The 26,147-nt window shown below is 41.8% G+C and overlaps 1 protein-coding gene and 1 long non-coding RNA gene across 4 annotated transcripts in view; both read right to left on the bottom strand.

The window, feature by feature from the left end:
• EPS15 (epidermal growth factor receptor pathway substrate 15) overlaps positions 1 to 26,147 on the bottom strand; it is a 115,905-nt gene that overhangs the window by 77,619 nt on the left and 12,139 nt on the right. For all 3 annotated transcript variants that reach the window (XM_038413259.2, XM_043491521.1, XM_038413260.2), the window contains exons 3-6: positions 17,812 to 17,901; positions 16,309 to 16,356; positions 7,643 to 7,738; positions 6,786 to 6,851 (exon numbers count right to left, since the gene is read on the bottom strand). In XM_038413259.2, coding sequence (XP_038269187.1) covers positions 6,786 to 6,851; positions 7,643 to 7,738; positions 16,309 to 16,356; positions 17,812 to 17,901 — 300 coding nt within the window. The remainder of the gene's footprint in view (positions 1 to 6,785; positions 6,852 to 7,642; positions 7,739 to 16,308; positions 16,357 to 17,811; positions 17,902 to 26,147) is intronic.
• On the bottom strand, positions 23,345 to 25,813 carry LOC122455631. The gene is made up of 2 exons (XR_006273963.1): positions 23,872 to 25,813; positions 23,345 to 23,639 (listed from the first exon to the last, which is right to left on the bottom strand). It is a non-coding gene; the product is annotated as an uncharacterized LOC122455631 (long non-coding RNA).

Genomic DNA, 26,147 nt, shown 5'->3' with positions numbered 1-26,147 from the left:
TTCTCCTTATGAGCTCCTGAAATAATTTGTAGTCAGACACAGGCCTAGGTAGTATAGTGTCAAGAACAATAGCTTCACCGGGGAAGAGAAAGAGATGTCAGTTAGGATCCACTGAGGTTTGTCCTCAAGTTCCAATTCTGCTTGTGCCAGAGACAGGACACTGAGGTGATGGTCTGGCAGACATGATCTTTTTAGCAGAGATCCAGGTCCTGACTGTGCAACTGAGGTGGATCTCATTGAATGAGGAATATCCCAACATGCCGAGTATGGCTAGTATAGATAAATATAATACCGGAGGTCAACGCGGGGATCCCTCAAGGGTTAATATCCCAAGAGAGGGATTTATGTCAAATAAAGTAAGATTTCACTCTGGAATCACAACAAGGTGTCAGGGGAGGCAAAACTGTAACTTGCTGCTCCCTGATGGAAAATGAAAAGGATTATTCTTCAGGTAGGGGATGAGCAGTGCCAGTACGTGTGGCTAGTGGTCTAAGCTGTAAAGTCTTCACCAACATATTAGACAAACTTGGAACCATAGTATTGTTACTCTCGACTGACATACACTCAGCTGAGAGGAGACAGGAGAATCTGGGTGGGACAAGAGAGTCCTCGGCATCAACCTGGCCAGTACCAAAGTCACTGGTACCGGAATTATCAGTACCGGAGAAAGCAGAACCATTGTAGAACATAGAGGTTCTGGGTCCTCAAAGCTGGATTCAGGTAAATTCTCAATGTTTATGGTTTTACCAGGTATCTGAGAGATCTCTTCTAGACTTTTTGCCTACTGAGGTATCAGAAATTTTAAGTGTTTTAGATGATGGCCCTAGGGGCAATGAACAAAGCCTCTTCCCTCTAGTAAACTTCTAGGGATTTCTCTGCTTTCAGAGGATGAGGTCTTTGGTACCAGAGCAGCTATTCAAGATGAAGAGGCTGAGTGCACACTCTTCAATGAAACAGTCAAGGTACGCAATACTGGAGCAACCTGGATTCAAACCCAAGTGCACTGATGTTTCTATGAGGTACATTCTGAGTCTGTTTTCTCTAGATTTCTTTGCGTTTCTGGAAAAGGATCGACATTTGATGCATGCTTCTAGAATGCGACTTTCTCCTAAACTAACAAACAAACAAGCAAACAAACAAAACCCAAGATATTCCATGCCCATCATTTAGAAGCATGACTGCCTGACAGGAAGGACACAGTTTTAAAAGCCTTGGGATTTTCTGACATCCTGAACAAAGGAAAACAATGGTGATACAAGAGTACAACCCCAAAGGGGGGGCGGGGGAGGGGAAGATGACACTTCTTTCAGACTTGGAGAGAAAATAGGAAACACTATCAAAAACCCTATGAGTATTATGTGAACCATGTTAAATACACATAACAGAGCACCGAACAGTTAGTTGTGAGGCATCAGTGTAATCTTTTAGCCACAGACAGTGAGAAGGAACTGAGTTGGGTTTGGGCAGCCCAGTTCTTTGTACCCTAAGTTGGGAGCATGAGGACATTCAGGGTACATGTGCCTCCCCAACAGATATTGCTGACCAAATATCTCCAGCTTGAGTGCACTCAGCACAGGTACACACAAATTGGAATATATATGTGTACAAAGAAGAATCTTAATTCTGGCATTTGCTAACTTTTGAGTGCTTGACGCTGAAGCCTTAATATTTTTCTAACATAAGTGGTGTGTAATCTACATAGTGACTAAAACTACTCAACTCCCATATTTAGCCTCTCAATAATTTAAATTAAATGTGACAGCCCTGCAAAAAACCCCAATGATCTGAAAACAGAACAGCTGTCTGCCTCTTACATCAGCAGTACAATTCAGGATGAAGAAGCTGATAATTTTTGAAACAAACATATGTATGGTTTATAATTATCCTGATTATGGCAGGATCTCTATAAAATCTCAAAACCTACCAATATATGCTAATTTCTAAAATACAGAATTAGAATTAATTGATTTTTTACTTTAATATTTCACAACTTCCTAAAGATTTTGTTTTCTGGTATAAAAGAGCACAATAAGACTTAGCCCTGGTCTACACTAGGCATTGAGGTCGAATTTAGCAGCATTAAAACAATTTAACCCTGCAATCGTCCACATGACAAAGCCCTTTTTTCGACTTAAAAGGCTGTTAAAATAGATTTCCTTACTCCACCCCCGACAAGGGGATTAGCGCTGAAATCGGTTTTGCTGGGTCGAATTTGGGGTACTGTGGACGCAATTAGACGGTATTGGCCTCCGGGAGCTATCCCAGAGTGCTCCTTTGTGACCGCTCTGGACAGCACTCTCAACTCAGATGCAATGACCAGGAAGACAGGAAAAGGCCCGCAAACTTTTGAATTTCAATTTCCTGTTTGGCCAGTGTGGAAAGCTGCAGGTGACCATGCAGAGCTCATCAGCAGAGGTGACCATGATGGAGTCCCAGAATCGCGCAAAAGAGCTCCAGCATGGACCAAACGGGAAGTACGGGATCTGATCCCTGTATGGGGAAAGGAATCCATGCTATCAGAACTATGTTCCAGTTTTCAAAATGCCAAAACATTTGTCAAAATCTCCCAGGGCATAAAGGATAGAGGCCATAACAGGGACCCGAAGCAGTGCCACGTGAAACTTAAGGAGCTGAGGCAAGCCTACCAGAAAACCAGAGAGGCGAACGGCCGCTCCGGGTCAGAGCCCCAAACATGCCGCTTCTATGATAAGCTGCATGCCATTTTAGGGGGGTCAGCCACCATTACCCCAGCCGTGTTGTTTGACTCCTTCAATGGAGATGGAGGCAACACGGAAGTAGGTTTTGGGGACAAGGAAGACGATGATGATGAGGTTGTAGATAGCTCACAGCAAACAAGCGGAGAAACCGGTTTTCCCGACAGCCAGGAACTGTTTCTCACCCTGGACCTGGAGCCAGGACCCCCTGAACCCACCCAAGGCTGCGTCCCGGACCCGCCAGGTGGAGAAGGGACCTCTGGTGAGTGTATCTTTTAAAATACTATATAAGGTTTAAAAGCCAGCATGTTTAATGATTAATTTGCCCTGGCATTCGTGGCTCTCCTGGATACACTCTCAAAGCCTTTGCAAAAGGTTTCTGCGGAGGGCAGCCTTATTCCGTCCACCACAGTAGGACACTTTACCACTCCAGACCAGTAGCACATACTCGGGAATCATTGTAGAACAAAGCATTGCAGTATATGTTTGCTGGCATTCAAACAACATCCGTTCTTTATCTCTCTGTGTTATCCTCAGGAGAGTGATATCATTCATGGTCACCTGGTTGAAATAGGGTGCTTTTCTTAAGGGGACATTCTGAAGTGCCCGTTCCTGCTGGGCTGTTTGCCTATGGCTGAACAGAAATGTTCCCCGCTGTTAGCCACAGGGAGGGGGAAGGGGTTAGCCATGTGGTGGGGGGAGGCAAAATGCGACCTTGTAATGAAAGCACGTGCTATATATGGAATGTTAACAGCAAGGTTTACCGTGAAAGAGTGTACCCATTGTTCTATAAAATGTGTCTTTTTAAATACCACTGTCCCTTTTTTTCTCTCCACCAGCTGCATGTGTTTCAAGGATCACAGGATCTTCTAATCTTCGCTAGCCTCTGGGAAGGAGAAGGCGAAAAAAACCACACTCGTGATGAAATGTTCTCTGAGCTCATGCTGTCCTCCCACACTGACAGAGCACAGATGAATGCGCGGAGGCAGACAATGTCAGAGTGGAGGAAAGCACAAAATGACTGGGAGAAGAGGTGGTGGGCTGAAGCTGAAAGGTGGTGGCACCGTGATGAGAGAAGGCAGGATTCAATGCTGAGGCTGCTGGAGGATCAAACTAGTATGGTTGAGCTGCAGGAAAGGCAGCAGGAGCACAGACCGCCGCTACAGCCCCTGTGTAACCAACCACCCGCCTCCCCAAGTTCCATAGCCTCCTCACCCAGACACCAAAGAACGCGGTGGGGGGGCCTCCAGCCACCCAGCCACTCCACCCTAGAGGTTTGCCCAAGTAATAGAAAGCTGGCATTCAATAAGTTTTAAACTTTTAAAGTGCTGTGTGGCCTTGTCCTTCCCTCCTCCACCACCCCTCTTGGGCTACCTTGGTAATTATCCCCCTATTTGTATGATGAATTAATAAAGAATGAATGAATGTGAAGCAACAATGATTTTATTGCCTCTGCAAGCGGTTATCGAAGGGAGGTAGGGAGGGTGGTTAGCTTACAGGGAAGTAGAGTGAACCAAGGGGCGGAGGGTTTCATCAAGGAGAAAACAAACAACTTTCACACCGTAGCCTGGCCAGTCATGAAACTGGTTTTCAAAGCTTCTCTGATGCACACCGCACCTTCTTGTGCTCTTCTAACTGCCCCGGCGTCTGGCTGCGCGTAACCAGCAGCCAGGCGATTTGCCTCAACCTCCCACCCCGCCATAAATGTCTCCCCCTTACTCTCACAGATATTGTGGAGCGCACAGCAAGCAGTAATAACAGTGGGAATATTGGTTTCGCTGAGGTCTAATCGAGTCAGTAAACTGCGCCAGAACTCTTTTAAACATCCAAATGCACATTCTACCACCATTCTGCACTTGCTCAGCCTGTAGTTGAACAGCTCCTGACTATTCTCCAGGCTGCCTATGTATGGCTTCATGAGCCATGGCATTAAGGGGTAGGCTGGGTCCCCAAAGATAACTATAGGCATTTCAACATCCCCAACGGTTATTTTCTGGTCTGTGAAGAAAGTCCCTTCCTGCAGCTTTTGAAACAGATCAGAGTTCCTGAAGATGCGAGTGTCATGTACCTTTCCTGGCCATCCCACGTTGATGTTGTTGAAACGTCCCTTGTGATCCACCAGTGCTTGCAGCACTATTGAAAAGTACCCCTTGCAGTTTATGTACTCGCTGGCTTGGTGCTCTGGTGCCAAGATAGAGATATGGGTTCCATCTATGGCCCCACCACAGTTACGGAATCCCATTGCAGCAAAGCCATCCACTATGACCTGCATATTTCCCAGGGTCACTACCTTTGATATCAAGAGATCTTTGATTGCGCTGGCTACTTGTGATCTTTGATCACAGCAGCCCCCACAGTAGATTTGCCCACTCCAAATTGATTCCCGACTGACCGGTAGCTGTCTGGCGTTGCAAGCTTCCACAGGGCTATTGCCACTCGCTTCTCAACTGTGAGGGCTGCTCTCATCTTGGTATTCTTGCACCTCAGGGCAGGGGAAAGCAAGTCACAAAGTTCCATGAAAGTGCCTTTACGCATGCAAAAGTTTTGCAGCCACTGGGAATCGTCCCAGACCTGCAACACCATGCGGTCCCACCAGTCTGTGCTTGTTTCCCGGGCCCAGAATCAGCGTTCCACCGCATGAGCCTGCCCCATTAGCACCATGATGCCCACATTGCCAGGGCACGTGCTTTGAGAGAAGTCTGTGTCCAAGTCCTCATCACTCTCGTAACTGCGCTGACGTCGCCTACTCGCCCGGTTTCGCTTTGCCAGGTTCTGGTGCTGCATATACTACTGGATAACGCATGTGGTGTTTAATGTGCTCCTAAATGCCAAAGTGATCTGACCAGGCTCCATGCTTGCCGTGGTATGGCGTCTGCACAGAAAAAAGGCTCGGAACGATTGTCTGCTTTTGCCCTGACGGAGGGAGGGGCGACTGACGACATGGCTTATAGAGTTGGCTTACAGGGAATTAAAAATCAACAAAGGGGGTGGCTTTGCGAGAAACTGAATGGCCGCCTCAAAGATAGAACTCAAAACTGGGTTTAGCAGGCCACTGATTTCACAGAGGGAGGGAAGGAGGAGAAAATGAATACAAAACAAATCTGGTCTATTTCTTGTCTTGAGCCACTTCATCTATCTTTATAGATCTTGCTGGCAGCAGACTGTGCAGTACAACCGCTAGCCATTGTCACCTCCTGGATGCTCGGCAGAAGACAGTGCAGTATGACTGCTGGCCATCATCTTCTGCTGGCTGCAGATTAAAAGACAATGCACTGCCGGTAGGACTCAATTGCCATGAGACGAAACAAGGGAAATGACCTGGTGGAGTCACTCCCATGTTTGCCCAGGCCCCTGGTTAAAAGAGCACTACGTTGACGATGGCTACCAGTCATACTGCACTGTCTGCTGCCGAAAGGCAATAAACTGCTGCTGTGTAGCAATGCAGTACCACATCCGCCAGCACCCAGGAGACATATGGTGACTGTTAGCTGAGCGGGCTACATGCTTGCCGTGGTCTACACAGGTAACTCAAGAAAAAAGGCGCAAAACAATTGTCTGCCCTTGCTTTTATGGAGGGAGGGAGGGAACGGAGGCCTGACAATATGTACCCAGAACCACCCGCGACAATGTTTTAGACACATCAGGCACTGGGATTTCTACCCAGAATTCAAATGGGTGGTGGAGACTGTGGGAACTCTGGATAGCTACCCACAATGCAAAGCTCCGGAAGTCGACGGTTGCCTCAGTACTGTGGACACGCTCCACCAACTACATGCACTTAGAGCATTTGTGGGGACACACACATTCGACTGCATAAAAACGCTTTCTACAAAACCGACCCCTATAAATTTGACCTAATTTCGTAGTGTAGACATACCCTCAGTTTCAAGAATATCAGATATGAAGCATAGAATATAGAAGACATTAAATTTGGAGAGAACAATCTGAAATAATCTATAGCAGTTACTACATGTCTAAAACAAATGCAAGTTTTCTTGGAAACTGCAGTCATAAAGATGGCCGGATATTGGTATGCAGTGTTTTTTTGACTGTTTACAATTCTCAACATACCTTAACAGCCCATGGGATGTCGACTGATACTGTTCCACTGATTAGTATTGGGCTACTGGTATCAGTCTAATGAAAAACAGATCAAACAAAAATATATTACTTGCGAAGAGAAAACTTGAGTTGCAAGACTTTTCTGCGCATTTGAATGGGCCCTGCTATCCAAATCCATAATCACATTTTAATCAATCAACTAATGAAGGTATAATAATTTAAGGTAAGAAATTCAAAGTGGCATGTTTTCTCCACACAAAGCAGCAGCAAAGCGTAATAAAAGTAAGTCTTAATTTATAGCTATACCATATTCCTTCAATGAAAAGGAAACATTTTAATTGTTTCCACTTCTAACAATCCAAAGAAAAATAAATAGTAAAACCTGTTACACAGCTTGTGGGTTATAAATAGTACAAATATCACTTGTTAATTTTGTAATTGGTGCTCATGAAAATGAGGGAAGAATAGCACCAGAGTTGGGCATAGGGTGACCAGGTGCCATGGAAGCTTTCCCACTCAGTCTTCTAAGTGAAACTTCACTGTTGCCTTTAACATCCTAGGTCTTAGGATTTTTTTTAAACTAGAAAAAGTTTAACGGCAATGCTAACAAAAAATATTTACTATGGTCTAAATTAACATTTTCTCTTATGACCCAAGCAGGATTGTAACCCAAGTCTTCAGTAGGGCTAGATGACTGTTAAGACTGTACTCACTGTTGCACAAAAAGTACATTTTTTTTATTTTTCAACAGCACTAAGATTTTCCAGTGAAGATAATGCATATAAAACACTAAAGCTTCGCAACTTGTAGCTTAAAGTACTTAACGTTAATGAGTTGATCACAATTTTTTTTTTAAAGTGTCTTACAAATCTAGGTGGAGGAACTGGCAAATTAAGACTACTCAGGGAAACGTCCAATCCATTCTGTGCACAGGCCACTAGTCGCAAAGCCACAAAAAATTCCTATGGAGGAAAAACAGAATTTTTAAAGGATTTTTCTATACAAAAGTAATTTAAATTCAACTGGAGAGCTGACAATTTATAATTCTTCTAAACTGGCACATTTCTTCTTGTTAAACTAATGTACTTTATTATTAAGCCTTAATTTATTTCAAATGACTTACAGTAGCATTAAAAGTATCAACCATTACACAGTAGCAACTCTAGAAAACTTTAACATCTTATTGAAAGTTCTGCCAAAATACTTAACGGTGCAGCAAGGAAGGGAAAAACAAAAACAAAAAACTCTGCTATACTGAAATGAAGCTCCAGTTATCAAGTTTTATTGCATTCATGCCAAGAGAGAGAACGACTTATTTTTTTACACTATATATTCTTGGAAATGGGAAGTACCATATTTTCAGAAATATCTTAATAGCCTCAAAAAGGGCTCAAACAACATAGCAATCAATCTTGAGGGGCAACAAATAGCAACACACAGCCTTAACAGATATGAGGTAACTTTGGGACAGGAAGGTGGGACAAATGTTCTCAGATGAAAATATTGTCCTCCATAAGCCATTCTCTTTCCATGCTTTGGTCTCGGCCTGTTTATCACCATATATTTACTGGATTGGAGGACCATCTCTTATTAGTCAGACAGAATTTCAATTTAAGAGACATTTGCTCAAAAATGTATTCGGTATGCGTCAGTCCATTCTTTAACATTACTAAGGGCAGGCTACACTTAAATTGCTGCAGCGGCTGTGCTGATGTAGCCCTTTAGTAAAGACACTACTATGACAATGGGAGAGCTTCTCCCGTCAGCATAGTTAAATCCATCTTCACGAGAGGCAGCAGCTACGTTGACGCGAGACCCCCTTCCACTGACATAGTGATGGCTACTCCAGGGGTTAGGTTGGTATAACTTCTTTGCTCAGGGGGGCTCACCCCCAGTGGCTTTGATCAGAGATTTCTCACAGCAGTATCCTTTCAGCCCGTGCATATGTGTTAGTCTCATGCCCTGAGCTGTTGTTACATAGCACTGTGTGGGCAAAACTACCCTCATTTTCTTTTCTACTGCAAAGCCCCATGGCAGAAAGCTCCAAAGCAGAGGGGAAGGAGGGCAGATGGGGAGCACCCATAGGGAGACACATCTCAAAGAACCACAGTTATTGCACAAGGTGAATAACCATTCCTTCAAGTTCTGTCCCTATGGGTGCTCCACTCTAGGTGACTACTGAGCAGTATACTCTAAAGTGGAGTGGGCTTCAAAGTCAAGTCCAGTACGGAGGATAGCACGGCCAAGCCAAACACAGTATCAGAGGCAGAGTCGTGAGTTATTGCATAGTGTTCAGTGAACATATGAACAGACGCCCAAGTAGTGGCTTTACAGATTTCAGTAACTGGCACATTTTTGAGGAAGGCTGTAGAAGTAGCAATAGACTTTGTAGAATGAGTGCATATAACCGAAGATGGCTGAACACTGCAAGACTGTTATCAAGAGTTAATGCAGCCTGATATCCATTTGGAAAAAGTCTCTGTTTAGAGATGCTGACCCTTTTGATCTATCTGCTAGTGAGATGAATAACTTCACAAAGGGCTTTGTTCTGTCTAGGTAGAAGGCCAGAGTGTGCAGCAGTGCGTCCTGGAGATTTAGATGCAATTTGGTGTGGAAGACAGACAGGTGAATGTGCTGATTAAGATGGTACTTGGAAGAAACCTTAGGTAAGAACTTGGGGCAAAACCGCAGCATGACCTTGTCCTTAAAAGCATTTAAACTAGGGTATGCAATTAGGACCCCTAATTCTCCAACATGTCACGCCAACATGATGGCTATCAGGAATGCCATCTTAATTGACAAATGGAGCAGCGTGCATATAGCCAAAAAGTTCAAACATCTGTCTTATAAGGGATTTAAGGAACAGAATGAGGTCCCATACTGGAGTAGGAAGTTGGACTGGCAGATAAGAGGTTTCCCAAACCTCGAAGGAATCTTGCTGTGGTCAGGTGGGTGAAGATAGAATAACCCTCTATTGGGTGGTTGAAAGCCATGATGGTTGCCAGCTGGACTCTTCTAGAGCTCATAGACAGGCCCAAGATTTTCAGCATTAGGGTGTATTCCAAGATTTCCTGAAGTGATGCAGTCGTTGGTGGAATCTGTCTGCAGTCACACCAGGTGGAAAAGCATGTCCATTTTTGAGAATATGTGTAGCAAGTAGACTTTTTCCTGTTGTGTAATACTACTCTTATGACTTTCGAGCAGGCTGTATGTAATCCCATAAACCATTGACCAACCATTCTTTGAGATGAAGCACAGAGATTAGGATGAAAAATCTTCCCGCCCTCCTGGGAAAGGAGATGGGGAGCAGCGTTGAGAGTAATTTGAGAGCAAACAGACAGCTGTATAAGGTAAGGCACCCACATTTGCCTGGCCCAGTTTGGAACTATTAGAATGACCCTGGCCTCTATCTTTATTTTGAGCATAACTTTGGCTATTAGGGAGGGTCAGCAGGAATGCATTTAGTAAGGCTGATGACCACTGAAGGTCAAAAGCAACCCCTAAGGATTGGTGACCCAATCTACCCCTCAAGCAGAAGTTGGTGCATTTCTTGTTTGATTCTATGGTGAACAAGCCTATCTGAGGGGTGCTCCATTTACAGAACATGTAGTATAATATGTTGGGTTCTGTTTCCCACTCATGGTCTCACGAGGTGTGTCTGCTGAAGGCATCCGCAGTCACATTCTGAATCCTTGAGAGGCTGCCGTGTTGATGATCTGGTTGCGTATGCACCAGTTCCAAAGCCCGACAGCCTCAGTGCAAAGGAAGGGGGAAATCTTGCTCCTCCTTGGCAGCTGATATCAAACATGCATGATAATCTGTCATAATCTTTGTATGTTTGCCCCTGTTTTGTAGTAGGAACTGGAGGCAGGCATATCCAAGTACTCTGAGTTCCAGCAGCTTGATATGTAGCATCATCTGTTGTGACATCCACTTGCCCTGGGTCATGCAAGTGTCTAGATGTGCTCCCCACTGTAGCAGAGAGGCATCTGTCCATCTAATGACCATTGGCGGAGAACTTGCAAATGGAATTCCTGTGCATAAATTATAATGGTCTTTCCACCAGTTGAAAGATTGTTTTACAAAAGGTAGGTATGGAAAAAAGCATATTTAGACTGTGTCTAGTGGGTGAATAGATAGTTCTGATCCACCCTTGAAGGCAGAGCATTCAAAGTCTTGCATGTTCTGTAATATAGGTAATGGCTGCCATGTGTCTCAATAACTGAATGCAATTCCTGACAGTGGTTTGGGGGCTGCGATGAATTGTGTTTCTTATGTTGGAAAGAGCCACAAACCTGTGCAGAGAAGGTAGGCTCTTGCTCTCACTGAATTGAGATGTGCCTCTATGAACTCTAAGTTTTGCACAGGGGTCAAGGTTAAACTTTTGTATGTTCAGTTGTAGGCCCCTTTCGAGGAAGAAGTCTATGGCCTCAAAAGTTGCCTGAGACATCACTTCCAGTGAGCCAACCTTCAGCAACCAGTCATCCTTTCCTGTGGAGCTGTGCTACTACCACCGCCATGATCTTTGAGAAGCCCCCTGCGGCTAATGATATGCCGAAGGAGAGCACTCTGTATTGGAAGTGCTCCTGGCCAAGAATAAAGCAGAGAACCGCTTGTGGGATGGGTGGATAACAATGTGGAAATATGGACATTGAAAGTTGAGGGCTGAGAACCAATCCCCTTCCTCTAGCATCATCATTTTGAATTTCTGTATCGTCACACAGGTGTTGAGTAGTCTCAGATTAAGGATGGGTCTCCACTCTCCACACCTTTTTGGTAACAGGAAGTACATTGAATAAAACACCTTCCCTCTGTGCAGCATGGGGACTGGTTGTATAGCTCCCAAGCATAAGAGAGAGAGTCTATTTCTTGATAAAGCACGCTCTCATGACAGGGATCCCTGAAGAGGGATGGGGAAGGGGGGTTCATTGGTGGAAATGAAGTCAAGAGGCTGGTGTAATCTGTGGAGATGATCTCCAAAACCCATTTATCCACAGCGATTAACTCCCAGGCTCATGTGAAATGAAGGAAGTGGTCACCGAAGGGAGGAAGGCTGGTGAACTAGTGCAGCAGAAGGGGATAAGGATGGCAGTTCAAACCCTTGACCAATCCATCAAAATTACTTCTTGGAGGTGGACAGCAGCAAGGCTGAGAAGAGGACTGCTTTCTTCTCTGAAATCTCTGCCTTCTCTAGTGTGGCTCATATAACCTCTGGCAGGCGGGGAACTGGATGGGGCGGGATCTCTGGGCCATCTGAGACTTGCTGAGCTCTCTCTTGTACGTGGGAGTATAGATACCAAGTGAACGCAAGGTCACTCTAGAGTCCTTCGATGTTAGCACAGACTAGTCTATGCTATGTGCGAACTTAGACCCATCAAAAGGAAGGTCCTCAACTGTACTCTGAAGCTCCTTCAGGAATCCAAAGAGCTGGAGCCAGGAGGCTTTTCTCATCCCCACCACTGTAGCAACTGAGCAAGCGGAAATATCAGCAACGTCACAGGAGGCTTGTAGGGTTGTAAGGTGGCAAGAAGTTGGCCCTCCACGATAACAGCCTGGAACTGTTCTCTGTGTTGTATTGGTAGCGGGTCAACGAATGAGGTCAGCTTGGTGTAGTTTCCATAGTTGTATTTTGCCATCAAGGCCAGACAATTGGCAATTCTAAATTGTAGGCAGACTGAGGCGTAAGACTTTCTCCCTAGTAAATCCAGGCACTTGTAGTCTTTGTCGCAAGGTGTGGATTTAGCATGGTGCTGCCTACCACTAGTAAGAAGTTAGGGGAGGGATGGGAAAATAAAAACCCTGATTCCTTTGCTAGGACATAATACTTTTTATCTGCTCTTTTGCATGTAGGCAGAATAGAAGCTGGGGTGTGCCTCACTAACAGGCAAGGCTATACAGACCGATGAGAGTGAGTGGAGGAGGTCAAGGAGCTTACGATGAGGCTCTAACCGCCTTGAGGAGAATCAGCAATCCTCTTGACCAGGTCCTGGAAATGTTTAAAATAAACTGCCGGGGTTGGAGGACGAGGCATGACCGCTTCATCAAGAGATGAAGAGGAGATATTGGCCATAGAGGAGATCTCTTCTCTGGCCCTGGCCTCCTGGAGGAAGTAGGTGATGCCTCTCTATGGTGGGTGGCACTTAAAAAACTGTTGGTGATAAGCCACCCATGGGTCCCAATATGGCCAAGGAGGAGGTGCCTATGGCATGGGAGTAGGCACCCAAGGGTACTCACACCAGCAAGGCATTGGTGGTAAATGTGGGCTATGAACAGTTGCAGCTTCAGCAGAGGCGTCTGGGAAGGGACTTCTCTAGGAGTGAGGAGGAGAACCCTGAACCGACACCTGGGAGACCGAGGCAAGGTCTTCATCAGAATCCTCTTCCTCAAGTTCACTCAGGAATGGTGGAGTACCAGGAGAGGTCTGAGGTAATAGCTGGTACTGGGCAAAGTTCAGGCAAGCTGGTTGTTCTCGGTACAAACAGCACTTCGGAGCTCAGAAGCAGAGAATCAGGTATCTCAGATACAGCCAGGTCCTAGGGTAAAATGGAACTCCTGATGTACCGCAAGGGTGATCGGTACTGAGGATGAAGACTGAGGTGAGGTAGTCGTGGCTGAGGCTGGCTATGGTACCACAGAGACTGGGAGCTCGGAGGGAAGTGCAGTTGCTGACAGTACCGAAGGTCTTGTGTGCTCCAAGGGAGGCATAGTCAGAGCCCGAGTGGGCTTCTTCGGTACCGAGGAAGAGCTCTTCTTGCCACCTTGATCTGATAACAGTCCAGATGGTCTCTCTGGGCCCATGGCTTTGCCACCTTGCAGTCTAGCTGTGCCCTGAGTACCTGAGGAATAAGGAGGCTCAACAGTACCTGATTGTGATGCTGGGGTAGCTGAAGAAACAGATTACCTCAGTTTTTTAGAGATGGATGCTCTAGCTGGCGAATCCAGGGTATGTTCTTTCAAGGGCTTATGAGAGGAGTACCGTCTTTCTCTTAGATGCCCTGGGGCATCTAAGATCAACTGTGGGGCTCCGAGGCAGCAGACTTACGTGGGAACCGACATATGGGGGGGTAGGGGGGTGTCCCTTGGCCAGGGTTGGAAGCCAGACGTAGAGAGCTCTCCATCATGAGAAGGTGAAGCTTTCTCTACTTTTTCTAGCTCTTGATTTCAATGCCAGATAAAAGTTTCACTTCTGATGAACATGCAATTCTCAAAGACAACAGATACAGTGCGAGTGTCCGTCATGGACCGGAATTGCTTCCCAGCAAGACTGGCAGCGCTTGAAGCCAGGAGAATCAGGCATTACCTCTCAGTAAGAAGTAGAAACTATGTAGAGAAAATGAAACTTTTTTTTTTTAAAGAAGCTATCTCACATTTACTTACTAACTACGGAAAGCTAGCACTAACAGTACTATTAACCATCAGTAAGAGAGAAAAAAAAAAGAGTTGAGGAAATCACAACAGGACAATTTCTAAAACTCCGTCTCAGGCTGAGAAGGAACTGAGGGCGGTTCGCCCCCACAGTGCTATAACACAATGGAAGGGGGCACAAGAACGACTGACTACCACGCATGCATGGACCAAATGGACACTGCTATGAGAAATTGCTGCTCAAAATGTGTAGGGGGCGCTAGCACAGGTAGAATGGAGCAACCATAGAGACACTTCTCGAAGAAGAACTTTAACTTATTCCCGAGTATAGCATCATGGTTCTCCATGTATTATATTGTATAGTGACACTGAGGCCAAGTATCAGAGTAGCAGCCGTGTTAGTCTGTATTCGCAAAAAGAAAAGGAGTACTTGTGGCACCTTAGAGACTAACAAATTTATTAGAGCATAAGCTTTCGTGAGCTACAGCTCACTTCATCGGATGCATTGGTGGAAAAAACAGAGGAGAGATTTATATACACACACACACAGAGAACATGAAACAATGGGTTTATCATACACACTGTAAGGAGAGTGATCACTTAAGATAAGCCATTCACCCACAGCAGGGGGGGGAAGGAGGAAAACCTTCCATGGTGACAAGCAGGTAGGCTAATTCCAGCAGTTAACAAGAATACAGAGGAACAGTGGGGGGTGGGGTGGGGGGAGAAATAACCAAGGGGAAATAGTTTTACTTTGTGTAATGACTCATCCATTCCCAGTCTCTATTCAAGCCTAGAGTTAATTGTATCCAGTTTGCAAATTAATTCCAATTCAGCAGTCTCTGGTTGGAGTCTGTTTTTGAAGCTTTTTTGTTGAAGTATAGCCACTCTTAGGTCTGTGATCGAGTGACCAGAGAGATTGAAGTGTTCTCCAACTGGTTTTTGAATGTTATAATTCTTGACGTCTGATTTGTGTCCATTCATTCTTTTACGTAGAGACTGTCCAGTTTGGCCAATGTACATGGCAGAGGGGCATTGCTGGCACATGATGGCATATATCACATTGGTAGATGCGCAGGTGAACGAGCCTCTGATAGTGTGGCTGATGTGATTAGGCCCTATGATGGTATCCCCTGAATAGATATGTGGACAGAGTTGGCAACGGGCTTTGTTGCAAGGATAGGTTCCTGGGTTAGTGGTTCTGTTGTGTGGTGTGTGGTTGTTGGTGAGTATTTGCTTCAGATTGGGGGGCTGTCTGTAAGAAAGGACTGGTCTATCTCCCAAGATCTGAGAGAGCGATGGCTCGTCCTTCAGGATAGGTTGTAGATCCTTGATGATGCGTTGGAGAGGTTTTAGTTGGGGGCTGAAGGTGATGGCTAGTGGCGTTCTGTTGTTTTCTTTGTTGGGCCTGTCCTGTAGTAGGTGACTTCTGGGTACTCTTCTGGCTCTGTCAATCTGTTTCTTCACTTCAGCAGGTGGGTATTGTAGTTGTAGGAATGCATGATAGAGATCTTGTAAGTGTTTGTCTCTGTCTGAGGGGTTGGAGCAAATGCGGTTATATCGTAGCGCTTGGCTGTAGACAATGGATCGAGTGGTATGATCTGGATGAAAGCTAGAGGCATGTAGGTAGGAATAGCGGTCAGTAGGTTCCCATATAGGGTGGTGTTTATGTGACCATCGCTTATTAGCACCGGAGTGTCCAGGAAGTGGATCTCTTGTGTGGACTGGTCCAGGCTGAGGTTGATGGTGGGATGGAAATTGTTGAAATCATGGTGGAATTCCTCAAGAGCTTCTTTTCCATGGGTCCAGATGATGAAGATGTCATCAATGTAGCGCAAGTAGAGTAGGGGCATTAGGGGACGAGAGCTGAGGAAGCGTTGTTCTAAGTCAGCCAAGTAGGAATGGTGAAATTAACACCAGTGAATTGTGTTTTTCACATTCATTGTAGGGACATTCACACTAGAAATATTAGCTTTTTTATAGGAAGCATTAGGTTTAAAAATCCTTTATCCTTGTTTCCAACAAAACAAACTACTGCATTCTTAAGAAAATTCTGTATTTCTCTGAATTTTAGTTTAAAAAAAAATCTGTTTGCTAATATTTTAAACAAGAAATTTTTCATCCAAACAAACTTATTCCCTTAATGAAACAGTTAAAATAATCCTACCTGTTTGTTCAGGATACCTTTGCCATCCGTATCAGCTAAATCCCAAATCTAAATTAAAAAAGAATTAAAAAAACATGTTTTATAGTTGTGCCAGCAAAATTGTTGCTAACTGACAAATCCTCATCCTACTTACACAAGGAATGTAACCCAAGTATAAATCTCTAATCCTAGGACTGCAAATTCTTCATAATAATGACTCATTTATGTTGACAAATGTAAATACTCTTATAATTTTACGCAACTAATAGTTAAATTGAAGAGCAGAGACAAGAGATAATGGAACTTGAATCCATTAGGTAACTGGATTTGTCCAATTGTCAAAAAACACCGAGCAAGCCATCGAAAGAGAATTAAGGAGTATTTGGCCCAATGCATTTCATTCTTCAGCTGTTGCTTGTTTTACATTACTTCAGTAATTTTACTCCACTTTCCACAGAATCTGCTAATCATGCCTAATGATTTCTTATTAAATACACAAAGGAAACAGAATCCAGTAATTTAACCATTAAATCTTTAACATACCTTTGTACACAAGATATACGTTTCAAAGTGGAAAAAAATCCCTTTTGGACACCACACTACTGTAAGGGGTATTGTATGTTTTATTTATATTGCCATAACAAGTTTCCCTAAAAAAAAATATCAACAATTTTAAGTCTCTGAAGATTAAAAAGCAACTGGGGATCCAAGAATTGCATTCCTTATTCTTTGAAAGAGCAAAGCTGAAAATCAAACTTGGGGAGCCCACAAAGCAGTGCAGAGAAACACATTAAGGTCACAGAGCTCAATATTTTAAAGTAAAGGTAAATATAAATTTTTACAATCTGTTACAGTCTACAAATTAAATGTTTAAACAAACTCACAGTTTAATTTATTTACTCAATCACATGACAATTTTTAGGCTAGCTGCAAATTTGTCAATAGTTTATAAATCATAGAATTAAGGTCACCACTCTGTCCTCATTTTTCATGTATTATAGAAAGTTTTGATCAGTTATAGTTTAAGGAAAAGTCACATTTTATAACTAAAGTGCCTGCACAACTTACCTAATAAAATTCTATAATGTAGGTTTGTATCTAGTATAAAATGCATGTTAGAGTTCCAAATGACCAAAATGTCCTTAGAATATACATTTTCTACCATTTAAAATAAAGTACCTGGGCTCCGTCATTTACTGATTATATGGTCACAAGTAACATACTACATAGGAAGTGCAGAGCACCCTCAGAGTGCTTAGTACTTTATAGGATCAAACCTTAATCCCTGTAGCATAATTTGCACAGTAAGTGCAATACTATTTATCCACAGAGGTTGTATCAGTGATTTTAAGGTACTTTGGTTGAGAGGTGCAATATATAAAAGCAAATTGTGTATATATATATAAAAAAATGAGACTATGAAATATATATACACACACTAGTAATTCAATTCTGAGATGAAACTGACAACAGCAACAGGCAGCATAATTAAAGGCATAATATTACTCATTACATAAGTAATACCTTTCCAAGTACTAAGTCTGTCAGCCCAGATTTTTTCAAGAAAGCAGCAGCATCAGAAGCCACCACTCTTCCAGTGTTACTAGAATCAACCTGTAAAAGATATCATCACAGGTTAGCGCTCTGAATTGCTGTAACATACACCTGCCCCATCATTAGGCTCCCAGGGAAGAGTGCACATATTTTTTACTCTAAAAGTGACTAAGTTCTCTCCAGTGTATTTCAACAGCTTCCTTTCAAAATGAATGCATTTTACATTAAAAGTAAAGGAGTACTTGTGGCACCTTAGAGACTAACAAATTTATTAGAGCATAAGCTTTCGTGAGTTACAGCTCACTTCATCCCATGCATGGGATGAAGTGAGCTGTAACTCACGAAAGATTATGCTCTAATAAATTTGTTAGTCTCTAAGGTGCCACAAGTACTCCTTTTCTTTTTGCGAATACAGACTAACACGGCTGCTACTCTGAAACCTGGCATTTTACAATAGAACTGATGCATTTTAATCTGGGTGCTAAAATGAACCTGCTATTTCACTGCCAAGGCCCCAGAGGTTAATATTTTAGGCTAAGTTTATGCACACTTTATACTTAAGAGTTAATACTAGGGACTTAAATATTATTACATTAGTTTTTATTTATGATTATACATATGTTTTGTAATCTATTTAATACTAACAGACTTACAGAGAAGATCTGAGAAATAATTTATCACAATGCTTTACTATAGTCTATTAAAACTATATTTTATTTAGAGACAGACAAAAAAAGATACTAAACTTCATTCCAGGAATTTAACCACACAACGGATTCAGTTTTATTATATTCAACATTAAAAAAAAAAGAAAAAAAAAAGGAACAGCCATACAGGAATCAGAATATTGAATGTTTAAAATCAAACAGGTAACATGAAGCTTTCATTACATTGAAGATACTCAGAGAATTGAACTCAGCTCTCCTTTAGTTCCAGGTTAGCACCCTAACCACTAGATCACCCTTCCTCTCACAGTTTATTTTAAATATAGATGGGATTAATTCTAGTCAGAAATGAAGATAGTAACATGCATCCAACATGAAATACCTTATTTATTTGTAAGTGTTACAAATAAAAGCTTTAAGAGTAGCATTCAAGAGTTTTCTACCATTGATTATGGTTGTGTTTTAAAGTCTCCAGCAGAAAGTACAGAATTTCAAGTATACATCTGAGCAATACTCAAAAAAGAAATTGTACAGGTAGATTAGTAAGACACGATTTCTCTTACAGAAACCATGTTGACTTTTGTGCAACAATTTATGTTCTTCTATGTGTCTGACAGTTTTATTCTTTACTATTGTTTCAATGAATTTGCCTGTTGCTGATGTTAGACTTACCAGTCTGTAATCGCCGGCATTGCCTCCAGAGCCTTTTTTAAATATTGGCATTACATTAGCTATTTCCAAGTCATTGCGTACAGAAGCTGATTTAAAGGACAAGTTACAAACCATTGTTAATAGTTCCACAATTTCACATTTGAGTTCTTTCAGAACCCTTGGGTGAATACCATCTGGTCCCGGTGACTTGTTACTGTTAAGTTTCTCAATTCTTTCCAAAACCTCCTCTAATGACACTTCAACCTAGTGACACTTCAATCAATTCCTCAGATTTGTCACCTACAAAATACATACATCAGATTGTAAAGAATCAACTGAAAGCCATGTGCTACTTTGAGTTTCTGTAAAGTAGTAAAGTTTCAAACACATGCAATTATAGATGTTTGGTTACAAAAATTCAAGTTGAATAGGTTAATATTTCCTTTTGTTTGGTCTTTAACAAGACAATTATTGATGTTCTTTTGACTGATAAATATTTTTGCGAGGCTGGGCAGACCAAGTGCCAGCTCATGCCAAGGCCCTTGGGTCTCACGGAACACTGACAAATGCATAGCTAGAAACTATTCTGGTTCACCTGCGTATTAGTATTTTTAAAACTAATATCAGAATTATAGGAATGCATTTAGACTTTATGTTTGTAGGATTCTGCATGTATTAAATCTTACTTATAATATCTGTACCCCATGTTATAAAGGTAATATTGTAAGTGTTTGCTCTGTAACTATAAATGTGTTGGCTAAAACTGTAAAACCCAGCAGTCAGGAGAGAAGCATTTCCAAATGTGAAATACTACCTTGCCACAAGAGATGTCATCTACTCCCCAACAAAAGAAGGCATATAGACACCAACCAAACAATTGTAGAACACATCAGTGGACAAAAGACGTCATTGATTGCTTCCCCACATCCATGAAGAGGACATGTGCAAAAGCACTCATCCAATCATAGCTTTGACACTGCTATGGGAGGGGTGGAGTGCATAGAAATCCCTGTCAAGGAGAAATTTTTATCATTATGCTGCCTGGAATTTGGAGAGGACAACATTTCCAAGTATAAGCAAGGGATCCCGCAAGCTACTTATTCCTGAAAGACATATAGAGCTTCCACATTATAGCAGCTTCTATTACCTTTTGCAACCTAGGACTAACTCATTTGTGTGTGTGCGTGCGCCTGCTTTAATCTTGTAAACATTTCTTTTTTCTAGGTTATCACAGGACTAGCTACAAGTGTCATCTTTGGTAAGAGATCCAAAGTACAACTAACATGCGGTCAGCGACAGATCCTTTGGGACAGGGAGTAACGTGAATACTATTGTGATTTTTGGTGAAAGGGACTATCCGCTACAAAGGCAGGCTTACCTGGGTGGCAAGATACATCGGAGAGCCCAAAGAGGTTGTCCGATTTTATGTTAAAACTGTCACAATGCTTTAGAGTTCACACTTGTTACTTGGTTGGTGTGATCTAATTATAGAACATACAACCAATTTGGGGTTTATGCCTCTTTCTTTGACAGTCTGCCTCGAGGTTAGCACTCATGCTCATGAGCTACTTTAGACAGCTCGACAATTTTACCTGTCTCTTTTTTATACCAACCGGTAGAAGTACTGGGAGGACTTCAAGAAAGTACAACATTAAGGGGAAAACATTCACTTAATCAAGCTGACGCACTAAGTAATGGAAGGTTATACCATCTTTGAAAATCTTAAAGTGAAGGTATATAAATTGTTGCACATTTAGCATGATTACTTTTGTTAAGCTAGGAAAAATTTGTATGCACCATCTTCTCAGATATCTGAATCCCTCAGAGGACCACTAAGATAGAAAAATTAGTTTAAAAACTCTCAATGGATGGGTGCCTACACTATATCATATTTATATGTATACCAAACAGTATGCTGTATAAGCCTCCAAGGATTCTGTAAGGGATCAAATGCAGTCTTGTGTTTCACATAGAAGGCAGGACATCATCTACAAAACCAACAACTTCATGTTCTTTATCATGGACTGTAATGCCCTGAAATTCTGCATGATTTGACCGCTATTACAAGCATTACAAAGAACAGAGCAAAACAAATATAACTGAGGACACTTGGCCTTCAGCCAATCTTTAAAGACAAAGACTGATCGGAAGCTGTTCAAATAAAATATGAAAATGGAAAATTGAAGAATGGTGAGTGATGGAATTCAATTAATGTCCCAAATTAAATTTGGCCAATACTTCAAAAGATAATCCCAGAGGCAGAGAGGGCATTTAATAATCCCAAAGTCTTTTTAATCCATTGTTTAGTTGATCAATTAAGTGTAAATTTAATTGAATATTGATTTGTAGCTCTCTCTGGAATAAATTGAGAATGGCTAGTGAGAAGTGATGCTAGAGAAAGTTCAATAGTTTACTTAAAAAAACAAAAAACAAAAAACCTCTCTAGTATGTTCTTGCTTATATTGGTAAATATCTAGAGTCTTTTGTATTTTCTTTTAAAACCAAGAGTACAATTATACTGTCTTGCAAACAGAATTTGGACAGTTCTCCGTGTTCAAGGAAGTAACAGAACATTTGAGGTATTCAGAGCACTAGACACTTCTGAAGACATGTATAGAATTCACTGATAAAAGTTTTGATAAAAATGCCCTGGAGATTTGCCATTTGGAAGGTACCTTGGAGCAGGTTCACCTTCATCTGTTCATATTTCCACTTCTAGTGGTACTTTTTGTTCTCTAGCAAATCAGCAGGATTTTTAGAGTCTGCAAAAAACTGTGATTTAGTAAGAGTCTGAAGGTGAATAAAGTTTTTAGCACAACTTTAAATATCTTCTCACTTTGTCATCTGTACTTTTATTTCTTACATTAGTGTATTCAACAGTCAGGGATTTAGTGGGATGGTATACTTTTGCAAGCTTATGGCTGCCTTTAAAAAAAAAAAAAAAGTATGTTGGGCATATCAGAGAGCTCCTTATAATTTACATGCAACTGTACTGTCAAGCACAGCCCCATTTTATACCCAATGGGTCCAACTTGTAACTTGATTTAGTAGGTTTGGCATCCATTCAGGATACTGCTTGTTGGATCAGTGTTTTTCCACTTTTAGGGAAACCCCAGAGTCATATTGAGTCAGCAGTGTCTATTTTTAAATCTTCAACTTTATCCTCTAGGATGGTGACTTTTCGAGGGGCTGCAGACAGGTGGCTGTTATTTGAACTGATTCTGACACTGCTACGTTTTTGTTCCCCAATGTTAGCTTATTCTGAAATCAGCCTTTCCTTTTAATTAGTTGGTCAACAAACAACTGAAGAAACTCAAACACTGAAAACTTACTATCCACTATAGTGGTCACATTTAAGGCAGTTTCCTGTATGATCCTGGTGGCTAGATTGCTGGGACTAGCTGGCTTTATGGCTCAGCTGTCTTGACCATCTTCCCTGATTTGCTCTCCCTGTTTTCAAGTTGAGAATCCTGAGAGCAAGTTTATCAAAGCTGTCTTCAATAATGTTAAAAAGGAATTTTTTAGATTTAGAAAGATACAGGGACATATGATTTAGTTAGTTAGAATGCAGAAATTAGTACCTGGACTGCGGACCTCAAAAAAAAATTCAGCTAGAAGCTCAGAGACATTGCTTAGAAATTATGCTCAATCACATTACTTTATGATTTAGTTAAAAAAAAATTCATTTCTAAATTTCAAAGTTACATCTCACTAATGGGAGCCATTTGCCCTGAACACCTGTGAGAACAAGTTCAGTGAGGGATTCCCATGCAAGATTCTTAATGTGAATCTCAGAACAGCTGCTGGTTTTACAGATCTAAAGGCATTTTTGGATTCTTCTATCACTAATGCCAAAGTAAACCCCTCAAGGAAGCCAAAATACAGTAAGTACTTTATGTCATGAAGTAGCTTTATATAATCATATTTAAGAGAACCCAAATTCAATAACTCAGATTATGGTAAAGAGAAGCTATCCAATTACAATATTATCTTCCATGTAGTATTAGTTTCCATTTGGAATGGATTTTCCGGTTCACTATTGTTGGATCTCTATAGATCTGTATTAATGTAATTAATCTTTTGTAAATAATGCTTAAAATATATTTACACAAATTGAAGAGAAAAGTCAGATAACTGTATTTTTAGAGGATACACTGATCAAAGCCAGAATGCAGAAAAGCCTTTTAAGAAAAGAAAAATCCTAAAAAATTATTTTAACTGATTTCAGTTATATATTCTTGAAAAATATCTTAGATCTAGTATTATGAAATTAGGTATCCTCCATACTATTACTGAACTAAGGTTAAAGACCATATTCATTTCACAACATATGCTATATAGGATGAAATCTTTTTTCCTGGAGTTTTCCTTAGCACTGTGAGAGTATTAAATGTTCGAGCCAAAGCAAATGATGACCTTCTTTTCAACTCAGCTGGAGTCCTCCAACTACTGCTACTATTATGTGTAAGGATAAAGGATACTCTATCAGCACCAAATGAAAAAGACAAATGAGAACTTGGGAATTCTAGACATTACTTTATATATATATAATAAAAGCAATGCTCACATCAACCCTACAAACTAAGTTCAGGAAATAATGTCAAATGCAACTAAATCTTTCAAGTAAATGCATTCCACCATTATTCCTGGTGATAACAACATAAAAATCTGTTGAACCGAACCAGTAAGCAGGTGTGCAAGCACAGCAACCTACCTGACAGTGATGTCACATTTGAAGGTTCCCCTTTTCTGTCTTTGACTGGCCAGGAAATCTATGAGTAGGAACTAATGCTCTACCCAACATCATCATGCCAAAGATGTTCCAGTCAAGTTTGAAAAGATATGCCTGGGTGACTCAGCCAGGAATTAGAGGTGTGTGCGTGCACTGGAGGTGTGTCCAGCTCGCACAATGAATACAGGGTAGTTTGATTTCTTGCTCTGCACATATCTCAAGAACGGGGCAGGGGAGGAGAGGGTGGAATCTGCAGTAACTCTTCCACATTCGGCAAAAGACTAACAATATTCAGGCTCTTAATGTATGCTCCTCTGGCTCCATCTGAAGAGCTGTCTCTGAAGTCCACGACACTAGGCAAAATTTCAGTTCATGCTTCTGAACATGTGACAAATCATTAAGAAAAATCATCATCATCATCCATGAGCTTACAAATAAAGCATTTAATCTTGATTGCATTTAATAGCACTTTCTTCGTAAATCATCTGACTCTCCTGGAGCAAGTCTGTCAGTCAGGTTATTCAGGACAGCCTAAGCTTAAGAACTGGGAAGAGAGAATAGTCATGCTGTTTGCACCTGGCCTAAAATGTAATTTGTCCCCCCTTCAGAGGGAGATCCATTCAAGCATGTCCACCTGATCTCCAAGCCCCAGGATAAAAACTAGGAAACCCACCACTTCTCAGATTCTTGCTTGAGCTGTTGTGGGGCTTGGTGGTAAAATCAACGCAAGTTTTGCACGTCAATGTAACACATGCAGACAATGACTCTTGTCTTTCTCAGGATCTCATGCCTTCCATGACATTGGATTCTTGCAAGAAACATCAAATTCTCTTTAGTATGACTTAATTCATATAGATGTACACACATTGGATTTGTCCCTCAATACAGGACTGACAAGGGGAGCATGACTCATTATGATAAAGATGTGAGCGTTGTCTCCTTAAAGTTGATGTCAGGGTCCATCCTTGCTCCTGTCAAGGTGGTGGACCTCTTCTCCTTTAATGGCCAAAGTCTGACTACTGGATCCAAAATACACAGAGTCTGGGGGGAAAGTAAAGTAGTGGAGACCTTCCCCCAACCCCGGAGCCGGGGGAAAGAAAATATAGAAAGCTGCCCTTTCCAGCTGATAAGGGGACTTCATTTGAAATTTATCAGATACATTCTAATCAGAGGCTAAAAGAAGAGACTTAGCCCCCTAAGCAGAGTCCAAAGAGCACCATAGTAGGAATCAGTCAGCTCTCACCCTCCTCTGAGCAGCTGGAGCATACTCAGGACCGAGTTGCTTAATAGGAGGTCTGTAGTAGTTCTGTCAGATGATGGCAACAATTTATGTTAACCTCTAATGCACTCATCAAAACAATTAAATAAATTAAAATTGTCCCCATTTTTAAAAGCCATCAACTGGGCAGTTGATAACCCAATTTCATTTCAGGTTGATTTGCAAGGTCATATCCCAGGTGAAGAGGAAAAAATATATTAGCCTGCTGATGATGTGATCCTCTATTTACCAGAGATTCTATTGAACTGTAACGTTTAACAACTTCAACCTAGAGTTCACTTAGGCTATGTCTACACTTAAAATGCTATTGCAGCACAGCTACGCCACTGGAGCTCTTCAGTACAGACACTAGCTACACCGACATGAGGGATTCGCCCATCCATGTAGGTAATCTACCTCCCTGAGAGGCTATAGGTAGGTTGATAGAAGAATTCTTCCATGGACCTAGCACTGTCTACGTCAGGGGTTAGCTCGGTATAGCTATGTTTCTCAGGGGTATGGATTTTTTGCACTTCCCACATGCGTAGCTACACCAATGTAAAATCACTGAAGGCACTACCAAAAAAAAAAAAAAAAAAAAAAAAAAAAAAGTCAGTCAGGTTAGGATCTGGGCCCTTAAGTGTGGATCTGCCCCATGAGCTTTACCATTTTAACAAAAAGAAAAGGAGTACTTGTGGCACCTTACAGACTAACACGGCTGCTACTCTGAAACCTGTCATTATACAAGGCACTGAATTTAGCCGTATGGAGTGGAAATCTATCAACTTCATGAAAAAAACTCATACAGATACAGACAGACATCATCTTCCTTTCCAAATGCAAACAGATGGACATCTAATAAATTTGTTAATCTCTAAGGTGCCACAAGTACTCCTTTCTTTTTGCGAATGCAGACTAACACGGCTGCTACTCTGAAATCTGTCATTTTAACAAAGTATTTTAAGGCTGCAGTGATTTTCCTTAAGACTCATTGAAGAAA

Source organism: Dermochelys coriacea, chromosome 8 (assembly GCF_009764565.3).
Source record: "Dermochelys coriacea isolate rDerCor1 chromosome 8, rDerCor1.pri.v4, whole genome shotgun sequence".
Taxonomy (NCBI): Eukaryota; Metazoa; Chordata; order Testudines; family Dermochelyidae; genus Dermochelys; species Dermochelys coriacea.
The sequence above is the reverse complement of the archived record's forward strand: the minus strand, read 5'-3'. Positions and strand labels throughout refer to the sequence as shown.